Below are 27,840 nucleotides of genomic sequence, written 5' to 3'. Positions count from 1 at the left end.
AAATCAAGGAAAGATCAAACATGTATAGATTAGTGTATAATGTAAGCAATTTGCATTTCAGTTATAATCATATAAAACAATATCATTAAACTATATACTATAATGTTAGAAGACTAATTACAGAATTTTGTTCATTATTAAAAGAGAATACCTGAAAATTGGATAAACGTTGGAAGCATCAAGATTCAAGCATATTAGCAAAAATTTCATGAAGCAAAAACCAGGAAATTCAATTGAGAAAAGTAAAACTCAAATAAAACAGAAAAATTAGATCGAAAAATCAAATAAAATAGCAATATTTTGAGGTAGAAAAATCAAAATACAATCAATCAAACAAAAAAAAAATATATAAATTCAACATAAACTCAAAATCTAGGGTTCTTAAACAAAAAATTGAAAGATAACAAGCCTGTGATGATTGACATTGTGGATTTTTGGAGACTTGAGATAGGAAATTTTAACAACTTGAGCGAAATCTGTAGCTTCAATCGATCAAAGTTGGAAATTTTTTTTGGAGATCTGTCGTATGAGAGGAGAGAGATGAGGCAAAGTTGTTTTTTTGGGTTGGAGGAAAGAAACGGGATTTGTTTCCCCAAGTTTACACCGGAAGCAAAGTGGGGGAATGGGTTAGAGGAAAGAAACGGTTTTCGTTACTTAACTCATTAACCAAACCTGTCTTACGAAAACGGTAACCCAATTCCGTTTCCAGCCCTATAAAAAAACCATACCAAACATCCCCTAAGGGTGTTTTAGGGTAAGGGTTCGCCCTTTAATCTAAATCGAGATGATCTGTGAAAGATATCGACCAAGTAAAACCTTTTCCTTTTCTAAAAAAAGAAAAATAACACGACACCGTTTTGTCCCCACCCAGCCACCCCTCATTCGTTTTTGAAAATTGAATCCGTTTCCCTGGTTCTGCTTTGTCCAAAAGAGGGAAAAAATAAAAATTAAAAAATCCAAAAAAAATAAAATTTAAATTTATTACACAAACAAAAAGCTGGAAGTAGAGGAGAGAGAAAACTGAAGAAGAAGAGTATTTACACTTTCTCTCTCTTCCACCACTGGCTGATAAAGGAGAGAGAAAATTTCATCAATTTCGAAGCAATTCGTCAGAATTCTAGGGTTTTAAGCTTGGTCGGAAGCTTTAATGGCGGACAAAAATCGATGGAGTTGGGATGTTAAAGGTTTTGAACCTAAGAAAACGGCGTCGTTTGATGTTTCCGATCATCAGAGTAAACCGGCGTCATTGGGAAGACGATACTCCATTTCTTCTTCGATTTTGCCGCCTTCTGAACTTTCAAAGTATTCTGTGGTCTCTAAAGTTAGGAAACTTGAAGATAAACTCAAGGTTTTTTGCTTTTAATGTTTAATTTCTTATTTTAATTTGAATTTGTGTTTGTTATTTATTTGTTTTAGTTTTGTGTTTTATGCGCAGTTTTGCTGAAAATGTTTGACTGTACTGTTTTAGATGATTTGTCTTTGGAGTAAATTTTTAATTTTTAGTATTGTGGTATGGAATTATTTATCAGCATTTAGCTGATTGAATTTTGGAATTTTCTACTAATTTGGAAGTTATGGGAGCTGTGCTATTGCCAATGTGATGAGGTTGGAATCGAGTTTTCGAGGGTCGAAAAATTTAGAAAAATGTATACGGAGTAAATTAGTGATGTATGATGTTTGGGTTGCTTGAGTTTTTAGCTTAAGAGTATTGGTTGCAAACTTGCAATGTGGAGTAGCTACCTTTATGGTTGTGTTTTTTGAGTTGGATGGAGTTAATTGACTTACCCTTATCGGGAATGTTTTTGGTTTCGAAGTGTAAATTAGATGGGCAAAGTATGGATAGGATGTGAAAACAGTGGCTGAACAAGGGCCTATAAATGTATTGTGAATTTGTGATGCTTGGCATTTTGGTTGCTTGGATTTGTTATATGAAAGTTGATAATCTTGATTAATCTGTGGGCGTTATATGTGAAGAGAGGCTAATAGAATTTGACAAATTTCTTTGCAATTTTCGTCCTTTTTAGCCTCTGGTGCAATTGTTTTGTAGAGCTTCAGTTGGTGGACTCTCTGTCTTATTTTATTGTTTTCTCATTCTTTACTTTAGTCCTTTTCTGTAAATAAAAATCTAGTTGCAGTCAACAATTATGTGTCATTATGTCATCAGCTTTGCATATCTAACAATAAACTGTGTTGGCAGTTTGCAAAAGAAGATTATGCAGTCTTGAGACAAGAGGCCAGTGATCTCCAAGAGTATTCTATTGCTAAGCTTGATCGAATTACGCGGTATGTGGGAGCACTTGCTGATAAAACCCGTAAACTGGGTGAGTAAAGTGTTAGTAATAGCAACTTTTGCTGACTTTGAGCTAAGTAAGGGATTTGGTATTTTCCGACTTCTCTTTGGTGATCACATGTGCGTCATGTAATTTGTATCAAGCAGATAACTTGGTAATACAACATGAGTCAACAGGTTACTTGTTTTAATGGTCAAAGGACGTTTTCATGTTTGCGGCCTTTGTGCTGGATTTATCCATGAGTCAGCTTCATTTTCTTCTGAGATGTTGGTTATACGCCTGCAGAGTCTTCTATTATATAAGATTTGATTCACAAGAGCTAGTAGACTTGAATAATTTTAAGCTTTTTTCCACCTCAGATCAGGCTGCCCTTGAAGCGGAAGCAAGAATTACTCCTTTGATTAGCGAGAAGAAAAGGTTGTTCAATGACTTATTGACAGCCAAAGGTATTCATAATCTCTGTGAGTTATCTGTCACCGACATGGCCTTCCTCATATGCATGGCATCTTTCAGAGTTTATGGTCATAGGACTGTTTAGGCATGTTAATTTGTACTGGCAAGTATAACCAGGCTGTTGACTTTGGCTAGTTATTAACAGGGACTGTGATTTGCAGGAAATATAAAGTTATTTTGTCGTACAAGACCACTATTTGAAAATGAAGGCTTGTCTATTGTTGAATATCCTGACGAATACACTGTCCGTGTTAATACGGATGACGAGACATTGAGCAATCCTAAGAAGGATTTTGAACTTGACCGGGTGTATGGTCCTCATGTAGGGCAATGTAAGTTCAATATATTCTTGTTCAGTTTAAATCAGGTTGGAGGCATGTTTTTAAGTGTGAATGATTTTAATTTTTTGAGTGCAGCTGAAGTCTTCATTGATGTTCAGCCATATGTACAGTCTGCATTGGATGGCTACAATGTATCTGTTTTTGCTTATGGGCAAACTCATTCCGGGAAGACTTATACTATGGTTTGTTTCACATCCTCCTCAGTCATCTGTCTTTCTGTCTACATGCGTCGTTGAATGTTAAAATAAAAAATATATACAATTATGTATTTTTCCCTATGTATAATACTGCTCATGCTGTTAGCATTCACCTCATGTTGGAAATTGTACTAAACTATTTTGAGTCATGTACAATGAGTATCAGACGTCGTTCCTGTGTTATCACTGGCTTATTTAGCTATTTGTTACCACATTTGTAGCAGAACCTCTTGAATTCTTCTTTCTTTTTTTTTCTTCTTTGTTTAGACTAAAAGAAAATAGCATTAGTTACCTTTGTCTAGTTGCTCAGTTATAAACACACAAATACACATTAAAAAAAAAGTCTGTTGGGGTAAAATAGCTATCATTTAGTTATTGATGTGTCAGTCTTTGAGGCTCATTGACTGATATGGTAGTTTGTTACTGTCAATTGTCATCACCATTGGCGGATTAAGGATTTTCGAGATGGTGAGTCACCATCATTTATTGATCATATATGAAAGTACAAAAAAAAATTCGCGTCTGGTTCATAATAGTTTTCAATCCAAAAAATATATTAAAAAAAAAAATTAAATTACAACCAAATTGATTTCAATCCAAAAATAGGACACATACATCCATACTACAACCAAATAGTACTTAAAAAATTCATCTTACAAGCCGAAGTTACTACAAATAACATCTAACAAACAAATAGTACCCATCCATTACTTTTAATAGTAGCAAAAAAAAAAAAAGAAAGTATAATGACCTTAGAGACCTGTTGTTAATATAACCGGTCTCTTTGACCCATTACTATTAGGAATAGCAAAAAAATGATCTTAGAGACCGGTTGTTTACAAAAACAAAGCAGCGAGAATAAAGCGGGAGTGATTGAGTGAATAGTCTGAATACTGCATTATTACTACTAGCATCTAAGAGACCTGTTATTTATAATAACGACTCTCTTTGCTAGATTTTTTTTAAAAAAAATTTCAACTTCATTTTTTTTGGGGGGCTGGTGATGCACGTGCACCAGTGTGCACCAATGTAATTCCGCCCCTGGTCATCACAACTAATGTGCTTCTTGTTACTGTTATGGAGTAGGAAAATCCGTATATGTGGAACCAGTCAACCACTGCAACAGTGCTACCAGTAGAAAGGGATTAAGTGATTGTTTCTGAAATATATGTTGCTGTTATAGACTCTCCGTCTTTTCTAGTGTGTCATAAATGAAGGATTTGTGAAGTAACTTTACAATTAAATTAAGTATTCTTTGGTATTAGCTTAAAGTCTTTATGTTTTATGTAGTAAATTATCTGCAATTCATAATGTACCTGAAACCTTCCTTGCTTTTAGCAAAGTTAGTTATGTTACTTAATATGCTTATGCTACATATTCTGAGCTGCAGTTTGACAAAATAATGTATTTTTAGAAGCTGAATCTCCAATGTAAATCATGGGCTCAGTTTAATAATCAAATCTTTTGTGTGCTTGTTGGAAGGAAAAGTACTAAGCTGAGGTGTCTCTTTGATCCTCTGTGTTCCCCCTCCAACAATTTGTAACAATTTGAGTACAAATTTCAATTTGTGTGCTTGTGTTTTTAAGAATGTTTTTGCATCCCTTTTTTTTTAATTAATATAGCTCTACTGTCATCTTATTTGGCTATGTTTAAATATGTTACAGGAAGGATCTAGCCATGACCGTGGTTTATACGTTCGATGTTTTGAAGAATTGTTTGATTTATCTAACTCAGAGAGCACTACTACTTCTCGATTCAGTTTTTCATTCACTGTTTTTGAGCTTTACAATGAGCAGGTATGTGCTTGTGCTTATGGCTTTCTGATAGCCATATATTGATTTGTATGTCTTGAGCTATTAGAAGCCTGAATCCCTGTTTTAATGGGAATCATAGGTGAAGGATCTGCTTGCAGCATCAGGAAAGAGTTCACTGAAACTTAGAATGGGATCACCTGGTTCATTTATAGAACTTGTGTCAGAGAAAGTCGACAATCCACTAGAGTTCTCCAGAGTATTAAAAGCAGCTCTGCAGAGTCGGGGCCCCGATGCGCAGAAGTTCAACGTTTCTCATCTGTATGGTTCTAAAGCTAACATGCCTAATTGAACTCTCATTTAAATATTATTTTTTCTATGTAATCCATCTGGACTAAATGTCCATATTTTTTTTGCTGTGCATGTCATGCTTTTCAGTTGCTATCATACTGTTAACTGATTATTTTGCCTGCCTTTCACTCTCTCATGGGTCATGACAAGGCATATTGACAGTTCCTTTTGACTCGCTTTGACAACTATTTTTCATCAATGGAGTGTTAACCACTTTATTTGGCAGTCAATGAGCGTATAGACTCTTCAGCTTGTGATTTTAGCTGTTTATCAATTCTTTGATTGTAGCGGTCATCATTCATTACAGATAAAATACAAACTTAAATTGACTAGCCTACTGTAGGAATCTTGAATTTATGCTTTGAAACTCTGCCATTGTGTGATTTCCTTCTTGAATGCATAAAGTGGTTTGAATAAAGTTGTGGGCTCCAAATGTTTAAACCTTTTCTGAAGCTGACATTTTATTTTATACATCTGTTTGAGACGAGATTTACAATTTGAATTTATTACTCATTGACTTGAATTACTGTCTTGGTGGTTATTCCCAGGATTGTGACCATACATATATTTTATAACAATGCTATTACCGGAGAGAACTTATACAGCAAACTTTCACTGGTTGACTTAGCTGGAAGCGAGTGCTTGAGTACAGACAATGAGTCTGGTGAGCGTGTTACTGAACAACTGCATGCTATGCATTCCCTTTCAGCGTGAGTCGTCTCTTTGCTGGCAAATTAATATTGAACGATATTGTTCTTGATGTTATTGTTCACAACTGCCCCTTGTAAGCTTCATAATGTTGAAAATCCAAAATTATTATTTTAGTTGTTTCTTATTGACAAGCCATTTTGTATGGGTGTATTTTGGCTTCTGAAATGCAGAAATTGGTGGTGTCTTTATTAACTTAAACTTCTTGCTGATTGATGTTTACTTTACAGATTGGGAGATGTTTTGTCATCTTTGACATCAAAGAAAGACGATGTCCCGTATGAAAATTCTCTTCTTACCAAAGTCCTTGCTGACTCAATAGGTGAGTGTTGGAGAACTTATATCATTTGACTTGAAGGGACATTATTGCTAACTTCTACCTAAATAATTTAAACCTGATTATTGTTGTCTGTGCCATCTTCCTTATTTGGCATCCATCACTTGTTGCCTTTAGGATGTCCAAGAAGCTTTAAGATTTTTCATATTTGTATTTATGTTTTACTACTTAAGCTAAAGTAAATTGTAGTGAAATTACTTCAGTGGTGTATCCTTGATTTAAATCCAGTTACTCCCTCCGATCCATGTTATTGACCTTTGTGGATCTAGTTCATGAAATTCGACTGTAATTTTGTTTTCAGATGCACAGGGATCTCTGATTTTGAGGTTTGGACTAGTATCTGTGGATAATATATCAAGCTTTCAACATTGAAAAAAATAATGGTCAAACATTGTCTGACCATTAAAGACTGTTATTTTTTATCAGCTTTAAGATAAGAACAGTTCATTATTGTATGTTTGGCTAGTTTTGCGCCAAAGAAAGTCAAAAGTTAGTGTTTAGGAAGAGGAAATGAGAGAGTTCCAATTGTAAATTTCTGAATAACCCGTTCAGATTTGACAGCTTTTATCTTTTCAGTATCTGCCTGGTGTTTCATTGCATTGAATATTTAGACTCAATGGCCATTTTTCATGAATTTTAATTTTCTTGAAGTTCGCATTTTATGAATTTGATTGTAATAGTTGACATTCAATTTGCTGTAGGTGGAAGCTCCAAAACCTTAATGATTGTCAATATATGTCCAGATGTTTCTAATTTGCCTGAAACTTTATCATCCCTCAACTTCTCTTCCAGAGCCCGAAGTGCTGTTTTAAGCCTTGGAAATAGAGATACTATAAAAAAATGGAAAGACATTGTGAGTTCATTTGTGATTTGTATTAGTTTTACTAACCACACTATTTGATAAACTTATGCTAGTCTTTTGTTACAAGAGATGTTTTCTCCTTATAGTTTGTGGTATTTGGAATACTTGTAGGCTAATGATGCACGTAAAGAGCTTTATGAAAAAGAAAAGGAAACTATTGATATGAAGCAAGAAATTATGAGTTTACAGCAAACAGTCAAAGAAGCAGATGATCAATGTCTCCTCCTATTTAATGAAGTTCAGAAAGCTTGGAAAGTTTCATTTACATTACAGTCAGATTTAAAGGTCCCGTCTCCTGAATATATTAATTTCTCTTTGGGTTCATAATTGCTTATTTATGGATGTAGGGTTCTTGCAGCATTGATGATAAGTTTTATCGAGTCAGCATTTTAGCAACTCTTTTTCATTAGATTTGAATTAATTGATCGTTTTCGTTGATTGTCTACAATCCACAAATTTATGGATGTTTGTGTCTATTTATCAAGCCATGATCAGGCTACTTATATTACTTGATCTTTAATGCATCCCTAATGTTAGGTGCCCCTGCTTCATCCTATTATGTCTCGTTTTTCCTGCTTGTCTTATTGTGGATCTGCCAACAGTTGTTTTTCCTCGTTTTGTGTTACGACAGGAAGGAACCATTCTTCCTTTAATTACACATTAGGGAATGAAAAAATTAATTACAAATTTATTAGGCAATGTATCTGCTATTCTGTCAGATTGTAGCTGATCAAATGCAGGCTTGTCCAGGGTCCTTTAGTCATGTCAAATGGCATGCTGCCTGAAATATTTGGGCCTTTATTTCTGTCACTTTTTCGTGCTTTCCTGGTTTCTAGTTGCAAAAATTGACATGACTTGACGCAGTATTCCTAGACGGCTCTTAGTTTGTGCAAGTTAGTTGAGTCTTGAGATTTGCTTAATGAACTTTAGTTCATTAGTTTATCAAAGATAATTCTGTTCGTTAACTAGTTTTACCATCTTTCATAGGCATTTCGATATTAATCCAGGCCTGGCTGTATGCCTGTTAGTTAGCCTTTTGTAGTGTCTGCTTTACTGCATTATTTTACTTTGCAGATGGCTTGGATGCCTTCTGCTCTCTGAAGCCTCTGTTGTTTTTAACTTTTCCCTGATTAAGACTGTCGTGAGTGCTTTTGCCATAACATTCAAATGACAACTTTATAGAGAGGGGGGGGGGGGGATGACAATATTGCAGATTGAATTAAAATTGTATTAAATTATTTGTATTGAGCTTATGCTTTCATTTTTACATTCTTTCTGAGATTTTGAATCCTACTACGGTGCAGGCGGAAAATATAATGCTTGCTGACAAGCATAAAATTGAGAAAGACCAGAACGCTCAACTGAGGAATCAAGTTGCTCAATTATTGCAAGCAGAGCAAGAACAAAAGTTGCAAATAAAAGAAAGAGATACAACAATTCAGAACCTGCAGGTGCGTGCTATTTGATACTGTCAATTGTCAGCTTCCTCACCTGCATTCAGGATGATATTAGCAATATTGTATCCTGTTTTGGCAGCACCAAAAGATTCCTTGATTCTGGCTGTCTTATAAGAGGATTTACATTAGGCAGCTATGGGTGATTTTAGTAATGAGACAAACTATGAAATATGAATTCTTGGTGATTGAACTTTCTTTTCCCTTCTTGGTAGCTTGGAAGCAGCTTTAGAGTAGAAAAACTTGCTTGTCTCAGCTAAGAATCAGTATCCATCGGATGGACTTTATTTTGGCGCTGATAATCTTTTAGCCCTCTCTGCTACATGCTGATATGCTTGTCCTTGTTGCTTCTTTTATTTCTGTTGCTCAGAAACCACCAAGACCACTGATATGTGTCTTTTGGGATAGGTTAGTGTTAATCTTTATAAAGTTTAGAAAATAGGGAAATTATATGTGGTCCTAGCAAGGATGGTTAGAGTATGATCGTTGATTGATAGTGATGGTCTGTTGCAGACATTGGTAAGAAGCATACCATCAAGAGACTGATATGTTAGGTGGGGTTGAGGGAAAATTGATAGTTGTTGTCTGGGCTTCCTTCTGTAAACTTTATATATTCCTCATTTTCTCTGTCTTGACCCTAGTTCATGCATTTTTTTTTCTGGAAAATGCAGAAATAGTTGAATATTCTTAGCTCATCACGTGCTCTTTATAAATTAGTTCATTAATATGCAAACCATACATATGATCTTCATGGTGTTGCTTGCATGTGAATTATTGGTCTTTGGAGATTATAGTCATTTCATGCATATCATGTCCAACTATATTTTTCTCTTTAAGTTGTTGGTTTGTTGAAATATTTGCTTGTGAAATATTGCTCTTTGGAGATTATTGTAATTTTCATGCATATTCATGTCCTTATCTTTCCCAAAGCATTAGTGATAGAAGACCTGTGCAAAAATTTGCACTCCTATCTTTCCTCCTCTACATCTCTAGTGTTTGTTATCGCATAATAAAAAAATAGGGTAGAATGAAGATTTCTACCATGAAAGCAGTCACTTACAAGAGTTACAACTTTACAAGTTTTGTTTAAATAATGCTTTTGACTTTTGAGGTTTAAAATAACAATTTTCTTATTTCTGAAATCATAATATTACTCCAACTATATTTTTTCTCTTTAGGCTAAAATTGGGAGCTTAGAACAACAGCTAAATGAGGCCCTTCGTTCTGCTGAAAGTAGATCTGGGAGTGTGCCTGAGTCAAATCTCAAGGCTGCAGAGGATAATGTGGATTCATCGGCTGTTACAAAGAAGCTTGAAGAAGAACTCCTGAAAAGAGATGCCTTGATTGAGGTCTGTTGCATTTCCTTTTATCTTTCAAACATAAAATCAAAAAGTATCTTCTGCTTCTAGTTTTCCTATGAACTTTTTTTGGCTTAGCATTGATTACAGATAAAATGATGTTTTTTTTTTTTTTTTTTTTTTTTTTTTTTTTTTTTTTTTTTTTTTTTTGGGGGGGGGGGGGGGTGGGGATGGGTGAAAATTTACATCTAGTGCATGTAAAAATATTCTGTTTTCCCTCTAGCTTGCTTTCCTCCAGAATTTTCCTTCGAAGTCTGTAGAATTAGGATACACCTTTGAGATTACAACTCTTAAAGAATTTGGTTCATGTTTCTCTGATGACTGTTTATTGTCAGTTGTCACCAACTTTGTTACCACCACTAGCATACCTTCCATTAAAAAGTTGAAGAAGCTCATAAATAAATGAAAGAAACAAATTACAAGACTTAATCATTTTCTAAATAAGTAGTCAATTTCGTTTGGTTTTTCTGTTCCTTTTAAGGTTAATAAGCCTTTCCAAACCTTGCTGGAGGAGATCATGTATGTTGTGAGAAAAGTTGACTGGAACTTGTATTCTTCTTGGGATTTTTGTTGTTTGAGTTTTAACCTTCTTTTAGCCCAAGATATAAATCTGTTATGTTTCCATCACAGAGGTTGCATGAAGAAAATGAGAAATTATTTGACAAATTAACAGGAAAAGCAGCTTCAGTTGGATCCTCCCAGGTAGATCAAGTAACTTTTTTTTTTTTGCCAAAAATCATACACCCATATTTACATCTAGCTATGCACACACATACACATCATAAATGCTCTGAGCTTTGTTTTTATTTCATGATTCTCTTTTTGCCAGTGGAATGTTCGTGTCATCAGTTTATATTAAGCTTCCCTGCTTTCAAGTTGGAAAGACTTACTGCATTTTGTTTTCACTCATTTTATTACTCTGTCCCATTTGTGTTGTCATATTTTAAGAACATGCCAAGATAATTTTGATGTCGAAGACTACTTGTATTAGGTATAATATTAGCCCATTTGGCAAAATATTTTAAAAAAAAAAAGACTAGAATTTTTTTTTTTTTTTTTTTGACAGTATAAATGAAATGACGTATTTCGTTTCCTTTTTAGATGATACATCATTGAAACATCATGGGTGCATAATGACTAATATTCTTATAAGAATTGTATAATTTGCTACTTCATAGAAAAATTGAGTAGGGTGACAACGAGCTACGAATCTTGCTTAACCTCGCTTATTCCAGAAGATACCCCAGGGATTGGAGTGGAAATTTATAAAAGATTTTTTTTGTTGTCAGCGTTTTGTTATGGAAAAAAAGTGATGGTTTTTTGATAATATGCTTGGTTTAAAAGAATATTGTGCTGCACAGCAGTGGAGTAGCTCATGTAGTGGAAGTACTTGTAGAGGGATTTCACGGCTTCACGCTGAATGTAGTGTGAGAAACTATTTAGTGGGAATCCACCCCTCATAGAGTTGGTACTGTAGTTTGTTTTAACTGATCATCCAATACAGGTTTTTCAAGCTTTTCCCTAAGTTTTTCTAATTTTTTTCTTATTACTACTTAAATTTTACTGAACTGTTGGCTACATATATTCGCTGAGAAATCTGACTTGATTTGTAGCACAACTTCTCACTCTTTCTATTCACAAAAAACACAAAAAATTGTATGTTAAATGCATATTTGGATTCAGACTGTTCTGAAATCAGCTGCCAATAATGCTGTTTTAATATAATTACTATTCATTTGTTCTTAAGAGGAATCTCTTAGAAAGTCATAGCTCTTAACATGTTCAGAGTCCATCGACTTTATGGCAGAGAGCAATATTGGCTCTTTGCATCCTTTCTTCTCCTCAAATTGCAATCCAAAGTCGAGGATTATATAATTTGTGTTTTGTGACTGCTGCATTTCGTTACCTGCATGCTGAGCTCCTATATTGTTGTATTCCAGGTGTCTAGTCCATTATCTAGACGAGAATCTAATGTCCAGAACCAGGACTTGGCCAGGTACCTTTCTTGCACATCAATACTAGTAACTTTTCTTGTTTGAATTTTTTTTCTTTGGTCGGTCATCTGTGTATGTGAGCTCTCTTTGGCTGGATAGAGTGGGTAACAGGGTGGTGGTTTTCTGATTTTACTTGTTCTTTCATTCCAAGCGAGAAATGATTCTTATTTTGGCATGTGGCCAGGAACAATACTAGTAACAGCACTGGAAATTCTACTCAAGTGGTTTCTGGATCAACAGCCGGTGGTAAGGGGGAAATGGCAGTTGCTTTGGTCAAGCCTGGGAATGAATTAGCAAAAACCACCCCAGCTGGTGAATATCTAACTGCCGCCTTGAATGACTTTGACCCTGAACAGTATGAGGGCCTGGCTGCTATTTCAGATGGTGCAAATAAACTTCTGATGCTGGTATGATCAAGGAAATTCTTGTGATTCTTTCAGATATCTTGTGGTTCTTTTGCTAGGCTGTGTTTAAATTTTCACTCTATTTGGTAGCTGATCAAAATTGACTTGCTATGTGATTATAAATTATTATGGAAGATAACCCAACTCCAAGAAAAAGAAATTTAATTCCATTGTTAGTGTAACATATAGTTAGCCTTATCCTGATGCTAGATATATCTTCTTGTTGCTGGCCCTATACCGCTTAACCTGGATCTCATTCAGTCTCTTTTTTTAACTATCCTAGTTTACCCCTGCCTTTATACAGTTGTAGAAGAATAACAACTGACAACGTGAAGGAGTAAAGTTGCTAGTAATTGATGTTTAGGGAGAAGGGCAAGTTAGGAAGTTGCATTACAAATAGTTGTCTAGTAGCTTATAGGGGAAGACTGTTAGTTAGTAGCGGGAAAGATCTATATATAGAATCTGTAGTTTTGAGACAGTGCCGTTCCTCTCGAAAGATTGGCAAGGCTGTAGTACTCTTAGCATTGTTTTAGTCATATCTTTACTTGCTCTTCCCTAGTCTCTCTTCTTCCTCCCTTAATCTTTCTTTCCAGTCCTCATATCTCTTTGTTTTGGTCACTAATCTGAGCTGATTGATGACAATAGTAAATGCATTTCCTGTCTAAATTTTTTATACTGTAATTCTATGGATAAGTTGGGTATTTCCTTGAACAGCAACCCAAAAAATAAACACATAGATGTATGAAGATCCCTCCCACTAATACCATCTTCGTTTAAGGTTCTCATTTTTATCCCCCTAATAAAGCCAGGACTTTAAAATATGATGCTTCTGTCAGTCTGTGAATGTGCTTCTGAATTCTGATGTTACCAGTATTCTGAGTGTGTCAAGTATCAATGTTGGGGTTTAAATATTCAGGTGTCTTTTTTTGTTTCAAGTTTTGCATCCTTCCTCTGACATTGCTTTTGTTTATCTGACATCTAATCTTCTGAAGAACCTAATTATGTTACATAGATGGGCATGGGTATATAGATGGGAATCCTTAGATATTTTTTAACCAATTTGATTTATCTGCAATTCAGGTTCTTGCAGCTGTTATAAAAGCTGGTGCCTCTAGAGAGCATGAAATACTTGCAGAAATTAGAGATGCTGTCTTCTCTTTTATTCGTAAGATGGAGCCAAAGAGGGTGATGGACACTATGCTCGTATCTCGTGTGAGGATATTGTATATAAGATCTTTGATTTCTAGATCTCCAGAGCTGCAATCTATCAAGGTAGAAACGTTGCCCTCTTTACACTTTGTAATGTGTAAATATTGTAAAAATAGTATATTTTTTGCTTCAATTTTTTTCCACTTCAAATTTATTTGCAATAATATATAGAAGCTCATGTGGTTGATTATACATTTCTTCTTAAGGTTGCTCCAGTTGATCGATTTCTAGAGAGAGCCTCTAATGGAAGAAGTAGGAGCTCTAGTCGTGCAAGCAGCCCTGGCAGATCTCCTGCTTATGATTTGAGCCCTAGAAATTCTCTGGCTGAGGGACAAATCCAAGGTTTTAGAGTGAATATAAAGCAGGAAAAGAAGTCTAAATTTTCATCTGTGGTTTTGAAGCTTCGGGGTATTGATGAGGTTGGCATGTTCATATGATATGCTATATTTATGTATTTTTCATTTTCTGAGTAAGCTTCTTCTTGACAATCAAGATGCTAAATTTTACAAGTAAGTTTGTGCGTCTACAGACTACAATACAAGTGCAGCATATAAATAAATGCTATTGCTTTGGTTTTGTTTTAGTTGGAAAATGTTCCATGAAGGAATGTGTTAATTCCATTACTGTTTTGCAGGAAACTTGGAGGCAACATGTAACTGGTGGAAAACTCCGAGAGATAACAGAGGAGGCCAAAAGCTTTGCTGTTGGGAATAAGGCTCTTGCTGCTCTCTTTGTTCATACACCAGCTGGAGAGCTACAGCGTCAGATTAGATCATGGTTGGCTGAGAACTTTGATTTTCTTTCAGTAACAAGTGATGATGCAATAGCCGGTAATACTGGCCAATTAGAGCTCCTCTCAACTGCAATTATGGATGGTTGGATGGCTGGACTTGGTGCTGCTCAGCCTCCCAGTACTGATGCTCTTGGTCAACTTCTATCTGAGTACACAAAACGGGTTTATACATCTCAGCTGCAGCACTTGAAGGTATATATTGCATATAGCCATAGGACACCCTATTTCTTTGTACTTCATCTGCCCCTAAAGATTGCCCCATTTTCCTTATTGGTTTGTGCCCCACCGATCGTTCCTTTGTATTCATAGTTAAAATGGTCCCCACCTCTCTACTTTATTTGTTATCCCACATGAAAAAGGACAACTTTTTAATCACTCAATACAGCACTTGAATAAATGAAATGAGGGACATGGGGCTATCAATTAGGGACGGAGGGAGTACTATTTTTATGTAGTAGGCACGCTGTGGTAGATTCTGATAGCACATACACATTATAATCTAAAACTGTGCATACTCTATCAGGATATTGCTGGCACGTTGGCTATGGAAGCAGCAGAAGATCCAGCTACTGTGGCAAAACTACGTTCTGCTCTTGAGTCTGTTGATCACAAAAGGCGGAAGGTATAAACATGTGCTAAAGTTTTGCTACCATGATTTTGCTCATTTTCTCATTTTTTTTGTTGGTGGGAACTTAAAGTACTCAGGACTTGCATAGTTGCATTCCTTTTTGCTCTTTTGTGATTAAATGTAAGAGTTGAACCAGCTGCTAGTACATTTAAGGGGTCTCTTGTTTTGTTGGGTTGGGGCTAGAATAGGGCATTACCTACAATTCCATGTCCGATATCTACCATTAATGTTTTGCAGAGTAATATCTTAGCTCATCGAAAGACTTATTAACTATGTGAGCCCAGGGGTTGCGTCATTGCCATACAAGAGTCTTTTAATGAGAGAGCATTGAAATTATGTGGCAATATTTACTATTTAGCTACCCCTTGTTGCTTGTACGAGACATGAATTATTGTTTTTCCAATATTTCCATTCCCTTTCAGATATTGCAACAAATGAAAGGTGAATCATCTCTTCTGACACTGGAAGGTGGTGGCTTGCCAATACCGAATCCCTCTACTGCAGCTGAAGATGCAAGACTTGCATCTCTCATTTCCCTTGATGGCATATTGACGCAAGTCAAGGTTGGGTTTTTGTTCATATTGTTTCTTTATTGATAAATTGATTACCCACATTCCCCAGATGATTAATGAGTGAGCACAAACGCATTTATAGGATATTACAAGACAGGCCTCCATAAACTCTTTGAGTAAAAATAAGAAAAGAGCAATGCTTTCTTCTCTGGATGAACTTGCTGAACAAATGCCCTCACTTCTTGAGATTGATCATCCGTGTGCACAAAGGCAAATTGCTGAGGCTCGCTCAATCGTAGAGGTAGGATTGTTTTCTTTCATGTTCACTGTCATTCTTTTACCTTTTGTTTTTTGGTTCTATTGGTTGGGTTTAGTGATAATTGGCATTAGCAGATGAAGTGGATACCCTTTTATTTCAGTTGCAGTCCTACTTTATGCAGGAGTCTGCTTTATCATCCAGTTTGGTTGCTCATGTTGAGTTGTTGTCATTTTACTAGCTTAGTTTGAAGTACTGGGTGGCATGGCATATTGGCATGTATTGAGCTGTCAGGATCTTGTTTTTCGAATCTGATCTGAGATACATACTTCCTCCGTGCTTTTAATATTGCACTATAAGGGTTGAGCACGATTTTTTTGGTAGTGGAAAAAAGGAAGAGAGAGAAAGGTAAAAGTACAAATTTGCCCATGTGATTGTAAACATAATTAAAGAATCAAGTGTTAAAAGGTAAGGGTATATAGGGTATTTGTAGTGTGAACACAAATATTTGCTTTCCTAAAATGGAAATGGTGCTATATTTGTGAAACTTCTTTAAAAGGCAAGTGGTGCAATATTTAAAAAACGGCGGAAATATAAGAAATCATAGGATCAGTTGACTTTTTTTTTTTTTTTTTTTTTGGGGGAGGGGATCTATTGATTATATTTGCTTATTTGAACTACTGAATACTGAGTATATTAATTGTTGGCAAAAACTACTCAGTCTGCTGCTGAAGAAGATGACCGTTTCCAAACTTCCCATGCTCACGAACCATCGTCAAATTTCGGTTATGCTACTGAAACTGATGTATCGCAGTGGAATGTTCTACAATTTAACACCGGCTCCACAACCCCATTTATTATCAAATGTGGAGCCAACTCAAATTCAGAATTGGTGGTCAAAGCGGAGGCTAAGGTTCAGGAACCTAAAGGTGGTGAAATTGTGAGAGTTGTTCCAAGACCAACAGTTCTGGAAAATATGACACTGGAGGAGATGAAAAATTTATTCTCTGAACTTCCAGAGGCTCTTAGTTTGCTTGCCTTAGCAAGAACTGCTGATGGCACAAGAGCTCGGTATTCCCGACTGTATAGAACTCTGGCAATGAAAGTTCCTGCCCTGAGAGATCTTGTTAATGAGCTGGAAAAAGGGGGCATTTTGAAGGATGTGAAGTAATGGGTACATCCAATGATCCAACTGTAACTCCATTAGTTTGTGTTGTATGTATTATCAGTCCACTCTCTTCCAGTCTTCCTTTTTTTTTTGATGAAAATCTTTCTTTGTTAACACCCTTGTGTGTATATTATCTAGGGGATTTCATTTTGACACACTACGGAATTATGTGTAAATTTTGTACGATTCTTCATTGTTAATGAAATCACCCCCATTGCTGAGAATTTGAGAAGTTGGCACATATGAAGGGTTGATTTACATTAGTCTTTATGTTATTTGTGTAAACGCAGGAGCATGCAAGAGTTTTTGGTTGACGAACTATGTCAGCCATTCACCTGTATTCATGCGGAGTATATATATACATATCTATCAATCCTTCATTGCTGAATACCATCAATGGCAGGTCTTGCTGCCTATTATGGATACATCTAATATTTATTATTGGTAAGTGTAACACCAATGCACCATCCAAGCTTATAAAGCTATAATTAAAACATTATTCTTGCACAGATGAAGAGTCTTATGCGTTGTCTCGAGGTTGTTAATTTGTTATGTTATATCACTTTAATCAATTCTGCAGGGGTGTTATCACATTAGCCTTACTAGCCCAGCCAAAGAGTCATACACACCGTACCATTTGTATCAAAGAGTGGGAGGAGGATAAGAAATTCTCTGTAGTTGAAGAATTGAATGCAGGGTGATGACTGATGAGGTTCGTATGAGCGTTGCCACTAACCTCCATAGTACGAGCCATATGCATCAAGGATTGAACAAAAAGTTTTGCCCAATCATCTTGGCGTTGGTAATGCGTGATGGCCGATGGAGATCAATAGATCATGAGAGTAAGAGGGCGAGAGGGTAATAAAGAAATGGTTATTTCGATAAAGATGAATATATCGAGCACTCACTCAATTCCAAATTAGTTTTGACACTTATTATTACATATAGTTTTAGGTGATAAGTTGTTGTTTGGTTATCAATTGTCATTTTATTGCAAAAATAGTTTTGATACTATTATTATGGCATATAGTAAAATAGTTTTGATATAAAAGAGTGTGAGACCTTCACTTTTAACCGTTTAAAAAAGTATATACAAGTAAATTAATTTAGGACAAAAAGAGTATTCATTGTGTTGAGATGGACATTTTCACTTTTACTCTTTCCTCCATTTTGATAAGCCATAATATATAAGCCTTGAACAAAAAAATTAACATTGGGTAATTAAAATCGAGTTTGCCCCAATTACTCTCAGTTTTTGTTTATCCTATAGTATTTTCGTAAATAAATCAACAAATTTATCTAATCACCATCAATTATGAAGCTCATATTAATGAAAAAGTTGTTGATTTATTCACGAAAATGTCATTAGAAAAACTTGTATTATCTCATTAAAATCGAGTAACTACTCTTTTTATAAGCCCTAAACAAAAAAAAAAATCATGAAATTGAGATTTAATTAGGAGACATTAGTCATTTTACTGTGTATAGTTCAAGAAGGTTTGCCAGGAAACATTCTTTGAAATCTTAACAGTAATCAATCTCCTAGAGCAGAAAATCCGCCATTGTTGCTGCTAGCTTAAGCTCCAAATTGCTTAGTTTTCTTCAAAAATGTCGTCGATTTCATGCTCAAAACTCACAATCTGGACGATATTTGCCATGGTATTGCAAATTGCAGGCCTATACCTCTTCGTCCTCGGTTTCTTCCCCGTCAAGCCTGTTCTCTCCGGCTCCAGGTTCTTACTAACTCTCTCTCTAGATTTCCATCACTTTATCTCTCCTAATTGTTGGAATTTGCTTGTAATTTAGTGGTCCTGAGAGTTTTCAACCTCCTGGAATCGATTCGTTTGAAGATTTCAATGTCTCCTCAATGAATTCCGATGATCTTCGTTCTCTTTATCTGGTTTGATCCTTTCGAACTTTTTGATGATGTTTTCTTGTTTTTGATTTATGGATTTTGGTTTTAGAATTATAGGGTATTACTCCTAGATTAATGGTGTGTTCGAATCAATTGCATTGGACTTATCTGAACTTATCGGAACTTACTGTCGTAGGGATGAATTGAACTTATTATCGAAGTTTATGTAACTTGTGAAACTTAACTTATCGTGGGGAATGCAAATAATTTTAATCCACTTTGTTTGTCCTACATTTTGTTCATGTTTGCAAATTAAAAATTTCCCACTATATTTAGGGTAGGACTGGACTGGACTAAAATATTTGTTATTGTTAAGAAAAAGTCGCAGTTTATGATTATTTATCGTAAGTGAATATTATACGAGTGAACATTTTTTTTTTATCAGAAAATTTAATTTTATGTAATGAAGTTATCATTTTTTCATGGTGTAGGAGTTATCAGATGTCCCTCCACTGTATAGCAGATTAATTCTCATGGTAACATCCTTTGCTTGTCTTGTCTTTTTTTTTTGGTTACATTTATAAAAATGCTCTTTTTTGTGTCACCTATATGGGTATTTTGAGGGTGGAGTGTTGAGGTGAAACGTGCTATCAATTACATAATACGATCATGGTATTCTAGGTTGTTGATGGTCTTCCAGCAGAATTTGTGCTTGGGAAGGATGGAGAACCTCCTACTAAAGCTTTTATAGATGCTATGCCCTACACTCATTCGTTATTAGCAAACAATATGGCAATTGGGTATCATGCCAAGGCTGCACCACCAACTGTAACGATGCCTCGCTTGAAGGTCAATGGTATTGTTTATACTGCTTGATTGTTGTTCGGTAGGTTTCTTCTAGTCAGTTTTTTTGCTCACCTTGGTGTTAATTTAACAGGCTATGGTTTCTGGTGCTATTGGTGGATTCCTGGATGTAGCATTGAATTTTAATACACAGGCTTTTTTAGATGACAATCTTCTGGGTTAGTTTTGCATGGCCGTGTAGCTTTTTTGCATGATGATGATGGATCAGAGGGACTTCATTTATTTATTTATTTTATTACAGGCCAGTTTTTTAGAATAGGCTGGAAAATGACAATGTTTGGTGATGAAACTTGGCTGAAGTTGTTTCCAAAGCTATTTACTAGGCAAGATGGAGTTAGTAGCTTCTTTGTAAGTCTCTCCCTTAAGTCCTTAACATGATGTGGTAATCAAGTATGTAGTGCCATAATTAGCGTTGTTGGAAAAGAAACGATAGAATGGGGAAAGTTTTCTGCTTTGGATGTTCTATTTTCTATTTTTTTTTTATTATTGAAATAGCAATTTGCTTCTCATTTGAAAATATGAGGTATACACTTTTACCTTTGTTATTTTATTTGGAATGATATCCAGTCATCATTGTAAATATAAATGAAAATTGAAATAGATAGTCTATATTTTGCAATTTGAGGCGAGCGTTCATATAGCTGCATCTTTTTCTTTTACCCTTTTTTTTTTCTTCTTTTATTCGTCATTAGTAAGGCAATTGGAATTATAATGAATCTGTGTTTTTTCATCTTTTCCATGTTTTTTGATCTCTGGCGTAGGTCAAGGACACTGTAGTAGTGGATCTCAACGTGTCTCGACATTTGCCTGAAGAACTTTATCAGGATGATTGGCATCTCATGGTAATTTATGAGCCCTCACTTCTTGATAGTTTCTGTGTATATAGAAATTATAAGACTTGAACCTCTGTCAGTGCTTGGGAATTTAACTGGCACCGGTCAATTCTGCAATCATCTTTCAATTTTGAAACATAATATCTTGCTAGCCTTTTATAATATATGGCTACTAGTTTCACTCATGTGATTTGTGGTGTTAGGTTGTTTTTCATTTCCTAATTTAAGTACATATATCTTAATAATGATACGTGAAATCAAAGTGGATGAGTAATTCAATGGAAGGCATGGACATAAAGGTACTTTTAAGTAGTAAGTTTATGTTAATGAATAATAGTATTCACATGAATCACCCATGAAGGTTATCTCCATGAAGTAATGTTGTTGCTGCTGAATTGTTTTGCCTCCTCCTGGGATTTGGTGAGAACAGATCAATTCCTGCCTGCCCTCTTTTTCCCAAAGTTTTTACTTGGTTCTCCTAAGCAAAGGCTGAAATGATGAGTTGTTGTCCTTCTAGATCTCCAGGTGGAATTTTTGGCATGTTTACTGATTTGTTACTATAGATACATGGATCAAGTTGGATTTAGTGTAAACATGAATTGCCTTTTTTGGTTTTATTATGTTCCGACCTGTATGAGACACTGGATGACATTAGTTGACATGATTTTCTAAAGATGTTGTTTGTGATTAGTAAAAAGCTTTTATTCTAATTTGTTGTTCTCTTACAACATATTTCTAGATCCTTCATTATTTAGGAGTGGACCATGTCGGACATATCGGTGGACGGAAAAGGTAATTCTTCTTTCTCATATCTGAGTTTGTTGTAAGTGTGCTTAGCTATTTGGATTTTGAATTTTTCCCTTTAAAAAAATGTCAGTGTCCTGATGCCCCCAAAATTACGGGAGATGGATGATGTGATCAAGATGATTCATTTGAATAGTGTTCTTTCCAGTGACAGCAAGCAAGGAGATACCCTTCTGGTTTGTTCTTACTTGCTCTTGAGGCCCTGCCTAGTCCTCAATTAATAGTAATCCAGTTAATGCTTAATTTATTAGTTTGCAGGGTTTTCTGTTCTCTATTCTGGTCTGCTAGATTTTCATGGATGAATTTGAAATGTTTTGATGCCACATAACTCTTATAATCCATGCAGAATATGATAATTTATATGCCTGTGGCCACCTAATTGACCCAAAATTTCCTTAAGGATATGTCTCATCACATGATTACTAGCTCTACCTTGTCCTGTATATCCTCAGTAACTACCACCCCAAAAAGTGGTAAGGTGTTGATGAGACTAAGGGTGCGCAATGGAATTACCATGGGCATGCCATTGTGGCAGTATCCTAGTTGGAGGCATGTCTATGAATCAGGACCTAAAGTGAGGTTTTCAGCGTTTGATGTGATTCATAGATAAACTGTCTAGACCTTAGAGTTAGAGTGCAACTATCTCTACTATAAGAGCAGAGGTTGGTCAGATGGGTTAGTATGACAACCGGGCAGCCCTTAGATATGCAGAAACATATATCTTCAAGAGATTGTTGCGGACTAGTGGAGGGGAGTAAAAAGGCATTTTATGTATTTTGTGTGTGTGTGTGTTTTTTTTTTTTTTTTTTTTTTTTTTTTGTTGGAGGAAACATTAGGCAGGCATTTTTATTATCATGTTCCCAGTTCTAGCTTCTTAAATTGGACAATCAGCAACAGCATTAATCATCCTTGATTCCAACTGTAGCTTCTCATTTCTGCTGTCTAGGAATCTAGGTATTCCCTGCATAGCACGAAGTGATCAGCAAATCTACCTTCTATAATATCTCTGTTGTTGATGCCTCTACAAGTCCCTTATAGTGAGACGCAATAGTGTGTAAGTTCCATTCCAATACTGTCACTCTATTATGCACCTTATAAGTAGCTTGCTGCTTAGCCATGCTTGAGTGGTTGCACACTTGCACCGGATTTCTAATTGAAGTCATCAGTCCATTGGTCATTGTAGATCTTACATTCTCCAGCTATTCATTCACATAAGGAACCAGCAGAGGAAACATCTCCAGGTTTTGAATCTTTTGATCCAAGGTCTTGGGGTTATTCTAACAACTCTTTTTTTGTTTTTTTTTTTTTTTTTTTAAGTGTTCCACCCGGTTCATCATTTGGGCTATTCCGGATTCAGGGCTCAATTCTTGGTGGTTAGGTTCCAGTCCCCTCCCAATTGTTGTTGCGAGGGATCGAACTCGCGGTTTATTCTAGAGACTCTGAGAAAAAAGAACTTAAGGATTTTTGAACAAATCTCCGAGGCCCCCATTTCAGCTTCCATGCCATAAAATAGGCCTATTGTTATCCTCTGCAATATATATCCTCTTATTTTGAGTGTTTCATGTAGGGATCAGTACGAAATAAGAAGATGAGAGACAATGCCATTTGTTGAATTTATTCCTCTCCTGACTAATGACTGATTATTATATACTAATCTGGGGATTTGAGGCAGTTCTATTTGTCCATAATCAATTATTTAACCTGCTGAACACTCATCACAAATTCTGCTTTTATGCATTTATACACTTATTATTTATTGGGCAATTCAATATACTCTGCTACATTCTTGTATGGTACAATGAAGATATGATGAAACTGTCCCATAATAGCTGTTCCTTCTGAATTTATTAATGATGATTCTCTTTTGCTGCGGATTTCTGAATTTTTAAAATTTTTGTTTGCAATAAGCACAGTGGTACTATTTCTGCTGTTTGACTCTCTTGACGTTCCCCATAAAATTGCAGCTTGTGGTCAGTGATCATGGCATGACTGAGAGCGGGAATCATGGTGGCTCTGCATATGAAGAAACTGATTCTTTGGCTCTTTTTATTGGTGCCAGTTCAAAAGCTCCTAGAGATAATGTGTCAGCAATTCAAGATACCATGAATCAGGTAACAGCTGTTTACAACATAATGTCCTATCATAAAAAATATCATGTTTGTGATTATTTGCAGAGTTATATGAAGTTGCTCTATATAATTCGTAAATGTATTCTACAGTAGTTTTTTTATTTTTGATGTTTAGTAAAATTTTGTTTTCTGAATTAATTATAAAATAAGAGAATTGTGCGTCTCCCGAATATCTGTTTATAATTACTAGTTACTTGATATTTAGTGTCTTACGATCACATTCTTTCTCTATTCTAGGTTGACATTCCTCCTACACTAGCTCTTCTTTTTGGTGTGCCAATTCCCAAGAACAATGTTGGAGTTGCCAATGTGGACTGTTTGCTGTCTTTAGCAGGTAGATGTTGCAAGCTGCAGCATATTTTTTAATTATGCAGATCAATTTCCTTAGTGTTTATTCACCTTAGAGGCTTAGACCTTGTCTTCCTGACCAGATGGACGGCTGCTGAGGGCGCTTGAATTGAATTCATGGCAACTACTGAGGTTACTTAAAGCCCAGTTGCCTGGTTTATCATGTGTTGCTTTAGATTCTGGTGACCATGTTGATACTAGATGGTCCAACATAAGTCAATGCAGTGGCGCTACTGAAGAAATGTTTTGTTGCCTATACTCTAAAGCTGCTGCACTTCACACTTTCTGGAAGTCTACTGCTTCAAGGTTGGTCCAAGCTCTTTTAAAATGAGATAGATTTTGATTTATAACTGCAGGAACTTTTCGGATTTGTGTTTCTATATAGCATGAACTTTCTGATCTGAAATACTTGTTCCTATACTAAATTCTCTCAACAGTTCTGATGGTAGCCACCACTACAATTACACTGTCACTGCATATTATGACTTCCTGATGACTGCAAGTGAGTGGTTGACTCGCAAGGTCACTGATGTATGTCCTATCTCTGCACTGCCTTTTAAGCTGTGAACATTAAACATTTTCAACCTGAGAGAGAGAGAGAGAGAGAGAGAGAGAGAGAAGGGGGGGGGGGGGTGGAAGGAAAATGCATACAAATTGAAGAAAGGATTTTTGGTGGTTTTGTCTGTGGCTGGAATCCTACGCTCCACAAACTCCCGTAGTAATGAGGGGGCCGTGGAGTGGATCTTCCAGAAGATTAATTAATAAATTTTTTTATTTTATTTACAAAATAGATAGTAGTCTGGTTAATTCTGTCATTTTCCATTTTGTTAACAAACTGTTTTATGAATTTCAGAAACCTGTTGGTCAACTTGCTTTAGGTATTTTGGCAATGGTCTTTTCTTCTCTAGTATTTCTGAGACTTCTGTTCTTTTTGCGAAGAGACGAATGCCTAAAAGGGAATCAAGGGTTCAAGGACATGAAAAGTAGTATGCACAACTGGAGTCTAGAGGAGATTTTTGTTGTGTCTGTGATTGTTATTCTTGTTGTGAGCATGGGATCTAGTTCTATGGTAGAAGAAGAGCAATATATTTGGCATTTTCTGACATCAACACTGTTCTGGATTCTAATCCGTAAGATGATTAAATCTTTTCCTGTAGGAGAGCGAGACAGACTTAATAAAAGCAACTACGACTCATGTTTCTCACAAGTGTGTCCAATTCTTGTTATGCTCATTTGTGGTAGGATCATAAGAGCTTGGCATCAGGGTGGTGTGAACTGGACGCATCTATCTGACATATCAAAATGGCTTGAGCAAGCAGGAAGCAATATAAAAAAGGCAATCAGAGTGGTTTCCTGCATCTTAGTGACCAGCTTGAGCTTATTTTCATTTTCTAGGTCAAGGTTGAATAGAGTTTTCCGCAACCTCCTCCAGTTCTGCTTTCTACTGTCAGGATGTTTAGTTTTACAACATATTATGATATATCAGGATAATATGTTGCTTGTATCTGGTCATGGTGCAACCTTTATGGCTCAAATAGTCTACGCTGTTCTGAGCATAGCTACGGGCTTCACTGTATTAGCCTCTCCATGGCTTTCTCCTGTCTCCATTTGTAAAGATTCAACATCTTATAGCCAGTTAGCTGGTTCTCATTCAGTTAAGAATCAGATGATCCATCTGTCAGAAGGGTTCAAAGAGTCTATCTATTTAATTGGATGGGCATACATGATTTCCTGGTCTCTGCTGCAGCTTTTGTTGCAGCAACCAATCAACTCAATGCCAGTTTTTTTGCTGCTGCTGCAGATCTCTGCAGCGATGATGTACTTTTTCAATGATGGAGCAAATCGAAAGCCATGGGTTGAGGTAACTTGAAGTATGGTTTTATCCAAATCCAAGTTCTTTTAACCTTTCCAATTCTGATCAATGCTTTTAGCCCAAGTCTGCCAAAACTTGCTGAGGTAAATTATTTATAATTCCTGGTGCTTATACTCAATAATGATATTCTTTCTTTTAGGTTGCAATATTATACTTTATTGGGATGACTGGCCATTTTGGTCTCGGCAATAGCAACACTCTTGCCACCATTGATGTTGCTGGAGCTTTCATTGTAAGTCAGCTGATATACTTGAGCTTGCAGCCTTCATTTTTTAGTGCTCTACATCAATCTGATTGCTGTTAACACCGGTGTAATGATTAAATTTTAGGGCATCTCAAGCCACTCAACCATACTTTCTGGTATACTGATGTTCTGCATCACTTATGCGTCTCCGATATCAGTGCTTCTTTCTTTGATGATATACATCTCTTTGAAAGATGAGAGTGTTAATGTGCTGGACCATACCATGGAATTTGGGCAATTGCTGAAGTCGGAGCTTGCTATTCCATTTCTTGTTCCACTGGGAATAAATTCTGTTCTCTTATCAGCATATACTATCGTATTACTCCAGATGAGGAACCATTTATTTATTTGGAGTGTCTTCTCTCCCAAGTAAGTATTACCAGATGCGTAAATGAGTAATATATGCATTATGCTAGCTTTTTTTATGAAATCAGAAACTTATTATTCTGCCCACACTGTGACACTTGGGGGGAGTGATATTAAAGCACAAGAACTTATTTTCAAGTACAGAAGAACACTTCGTGTATTGGTGCTTTCTTCCTCCTCATCAGTATATATGCTTTAAAGTGGCGTTTTATAAGGAGTTAACCCTAGCTCTATTTCTGAATAAAAAAAGAATAACAAAAATTTACGAGGCATCATGCATGTAGACGATGTAGTATTGCTTTTATCCCTATGTGGAGCTTGTGAATTGTGATAATTGACAATGTTTACTCTCAGGTACCTGTATGTATGTGCAACAACAGCTTGTGTATATATCGGCGGTTTTATCGTGGCTTCAACTGTGCTTTACACATCCTTGGTGTATACTTTGCGTAGGAAGAGGGTTGTCTCTGTCAGAAATAGTACAAAGAGAAGTGATTGACCAATATTCATCTCTATGGCCTCATCAGGTCAGACCATGTTAATTATCTTACACACTGTAATTCCTGTAGAACCACAAAAATTTGAAGTGCTGTAGGAAATCCTGAATCCTGAATCCTCACCCAAACCCTTTTCTGCGTTCACTGTACTTGGGAGGATCTTTGCCCAAGATTTTTTCAGGGAGCAACATAGGCCAACGTTGACTGTTAGAGCTCTGGAATATTAAAGCATTCTGTTACTGAGGAAAGTAAGAAGTTTGCTTGATCTACCGATTTGACACTGTAATCCTTGTGTTTCAGATAGGTTTGAAATGACTTTCACTACTACATCCTGGTCTTATCAATCAGGCTAGCTAACATCTTTTTCTTTCTTCATTCGTCTTTCTCTGCTGAGGCGTCGTGTACTTGAAGTTTGAAATGGAAGAAATAGATAAGAAAATTTGGTGTTCCAATCCATCATTTTATACATCACTTTCATTCTACGTTATCTACTTAACTGAACACAGGTATCAACATTAGGCTTCCGTAGTTTCATTTGTGCATTATTTCTTTGTTACACTGTTTGTTCGTTCATTGAATGTATGCCGTCTGATTGTAACAAACTAACAATCTGTTGTACCAATGTATACTCTGTATTATTGCAAAACCTTTACTTCACTTTTGACCTATACCCTATTGTTTTAATCAATTTACCCATACAAGATAAATGGGTACAATATATCTCAGTAGGACGGAGGGAGTATTCAATTACTTTTTGCGTCGAACTGTCAATTATCTTAGAAGATCTGTCACTGGTTTACTTTTCATCTGTATGACTGTCGACGTGTACACCCTAGAGTGAAAGTCAAGTGAGACTGTGAAAGTGTGAGCACGTGGACAATGGATGCCAGAGTGTAACTATATTGGGCCCAGAATCTATCCACCTTTTGCAATTTAAGCGGGTTCACTCACTTTCTAGTT

General features: G+C 36.0%; 2 protein-coding genes across 4 annotated transcripts; both read left to right on the top strand.

Annotated features, from left to right (window-relative positions):
* Nucleotides 1–980: 980 nt before the first annotated feature.
* LOC110695238 (kinesin-like protein KIN-14B) lies at nucleotides 981–17,325 on the top strand. Its single transcript, XM_021872483.1, has 23 exons — nucleotides 981–1,348; nucleotides 2,198–2,321; nucleotides 2,651–2,737; nucleotides 2,906–3,076; nucleotides 3,161–3,267; nucleotides 4,947–5,078; nucleotides 5,176–5,354; nucleotides 5,933–6,094; nucleotides 6,323–6,414; nucleotides 7,131–7,282; nucleotides 7,403–7,576; nucleotides 8,596–8,742; nucleotides 9,924–10,094; nucleotides 10,734–10,805; nucleotides 12,044–12,099; nucleotides 12,282–12,504; nucleotides 13,582–13,773; nucleotides 13,917–14,129; nucleotides 14,345–14,695; nucleotides 15,027–15,125; nucleotides 15,554–15,694; nucleotides 15,786–15,944; nucleotides 16,621–17,325. The coding sequence occupies exons 1-23, from the start codon at nucleotides 1,148–1,150 to the stop codon at nucleotides 17,068–17,070; spliced, it is 3,855 nt and encodes a 1,284-aa protein (XP_021728175.1). The 5' UTR covers nucleotides 981–1,147; the 3' UTR covers nucleotides 17,071–17,325.
* A 1,169-nt stretch (nucleotides 17,326–18,494) lies between these two features.
* LOC110695237 (GPI ethanolamine phosphate transferase 2-like) lies at nucleotides 18,495–27,548 on the top strand. Of its 3 annotated transcripts, XM_021872479.1 has the most exons (17): nucleotides 18,497–18,800; nucleotides 18,874–18,967; nucleotides 19,414–19,458; nucleotides 19,604–19,771; nucleotides 19,860–19,944; nucleotides 20,028–20,134; nucleotides 20,548–20,628; nucleotides 21,359–21,411; nucleotides 21,497–21,599; nucleotides 23,388–23,534; nucleotides 23,790–23,886; nucleotides 23,984–24,206; nucleotides 24,338–24,431; nucleotides 24,754–25,761; nucleotides 25,913–26,005; nucleotides 26,103–26,386; nucleotides 26,738–27,548. In XM_021872479.1, the coding sequence occupies exons 1-17, from the start codon at nucleotides 18,676–18,678 to the stop codon at nucleotides 26,880–26,882; spliced, it is 2,952 nt and encodes a 983-aa protein (XP_021728171.1). In that variant the 5' UTR covers nucleotides 18,497–18,675; the 3' UTR covers nucleotides 26,883–27,548. The 3 variants fall into 3 exon arrangements, with proteins under 3 accessions (XP_021728173.1, XP_021728171.1, XP_021728172.1); XM_021872481.1 differs by lacking the exons at nucleotides 26,103–26,386; nucleotides 26,738–27,548 and having other exon boundaries at nucleotides 18,495–18,800; nucleotides 24,754–25,771; nucleotides 25,913–26,002; XM_021872480.1 differs by lacking the exons at nucleotides 18,497–18,800; nucleotides 18,874–18,967; nucleotides 19,414–19,458 and having other exon boundaries at nucleotides 19,694–19,778.
* The last annotated feature ends 292 nt before the right edge of the window (nucleotides 27,549–27,840 follow it).

Source organism: Chenopodium quinoa, unplaced genomic scaffold (assembly GCF_001683475.1).
Source record: "Chenopodium quinoa cultivar QQ74 unplaced genomic scaffold, ASM168347v1, whole genome shotgun sequence".
Lineage (NCBI taxonomy): Eukaryota > Viridiplantae > Streptophyta > Magnoliopsida > Caryophyllales > Amaranthaceae > Chenopodium > Chenopodium quinoa.
This window is presented reverse-complemented; position numbering and strand designations above follow the sequence as displayed.

What these genes read in the sequence shown, in the direction of transcription:
- LOC110695238 (XM_021872483.1), top strand. Translation starts at nt 1,148, where the DNA reads ATGGCGGACAAAAATCGATGGAGTTGGGATGTTAAAGGTTTTGAACCT. An exon ending in GCTATGCATTCCCTTTCAGC is followed by an intron (nt 6,095 to 6,322) that starts GTGAGTCGTCTC and finishes TTTACTTTACAG; the next exon opens with ATTGGGAGATGTTTTGTCAT. An exon ending in CAGAGCTGCAATCTATCAAG is followed by an intron (nt 13,774 to 13,916) that starts GTAGAAACGTTG and finishes TTTCTTCTTAAG; the next exon opens with GTTGCTCCAGTTGATCGATT.
- LOC110695237 (XM_021872479.1), top strand. Translation starts at nt 18,676, where the DNA reads ATGTCGTCGATTTCATGCTCAAAACTCACAATCTGGACGATATTTGCC. An exon ending in ATCTTCGTTCTCTTTATCTG is followed by an intron (nt 18,968 to 19,413) that starts GTTTGATCCTTT and finishes TTCATGGTGTAG; the next exon opens with GAGTTATCAGATGTCCCTCC. An exon ending in AGGATGATTGGCATCTCATG is followed by an intron (nt 20,629 to 21,358) that starts GTAATTTATGAG and finishes ACATATTTCTAG; the next exon opens with ATCCTTCATTATTTAGGAGT.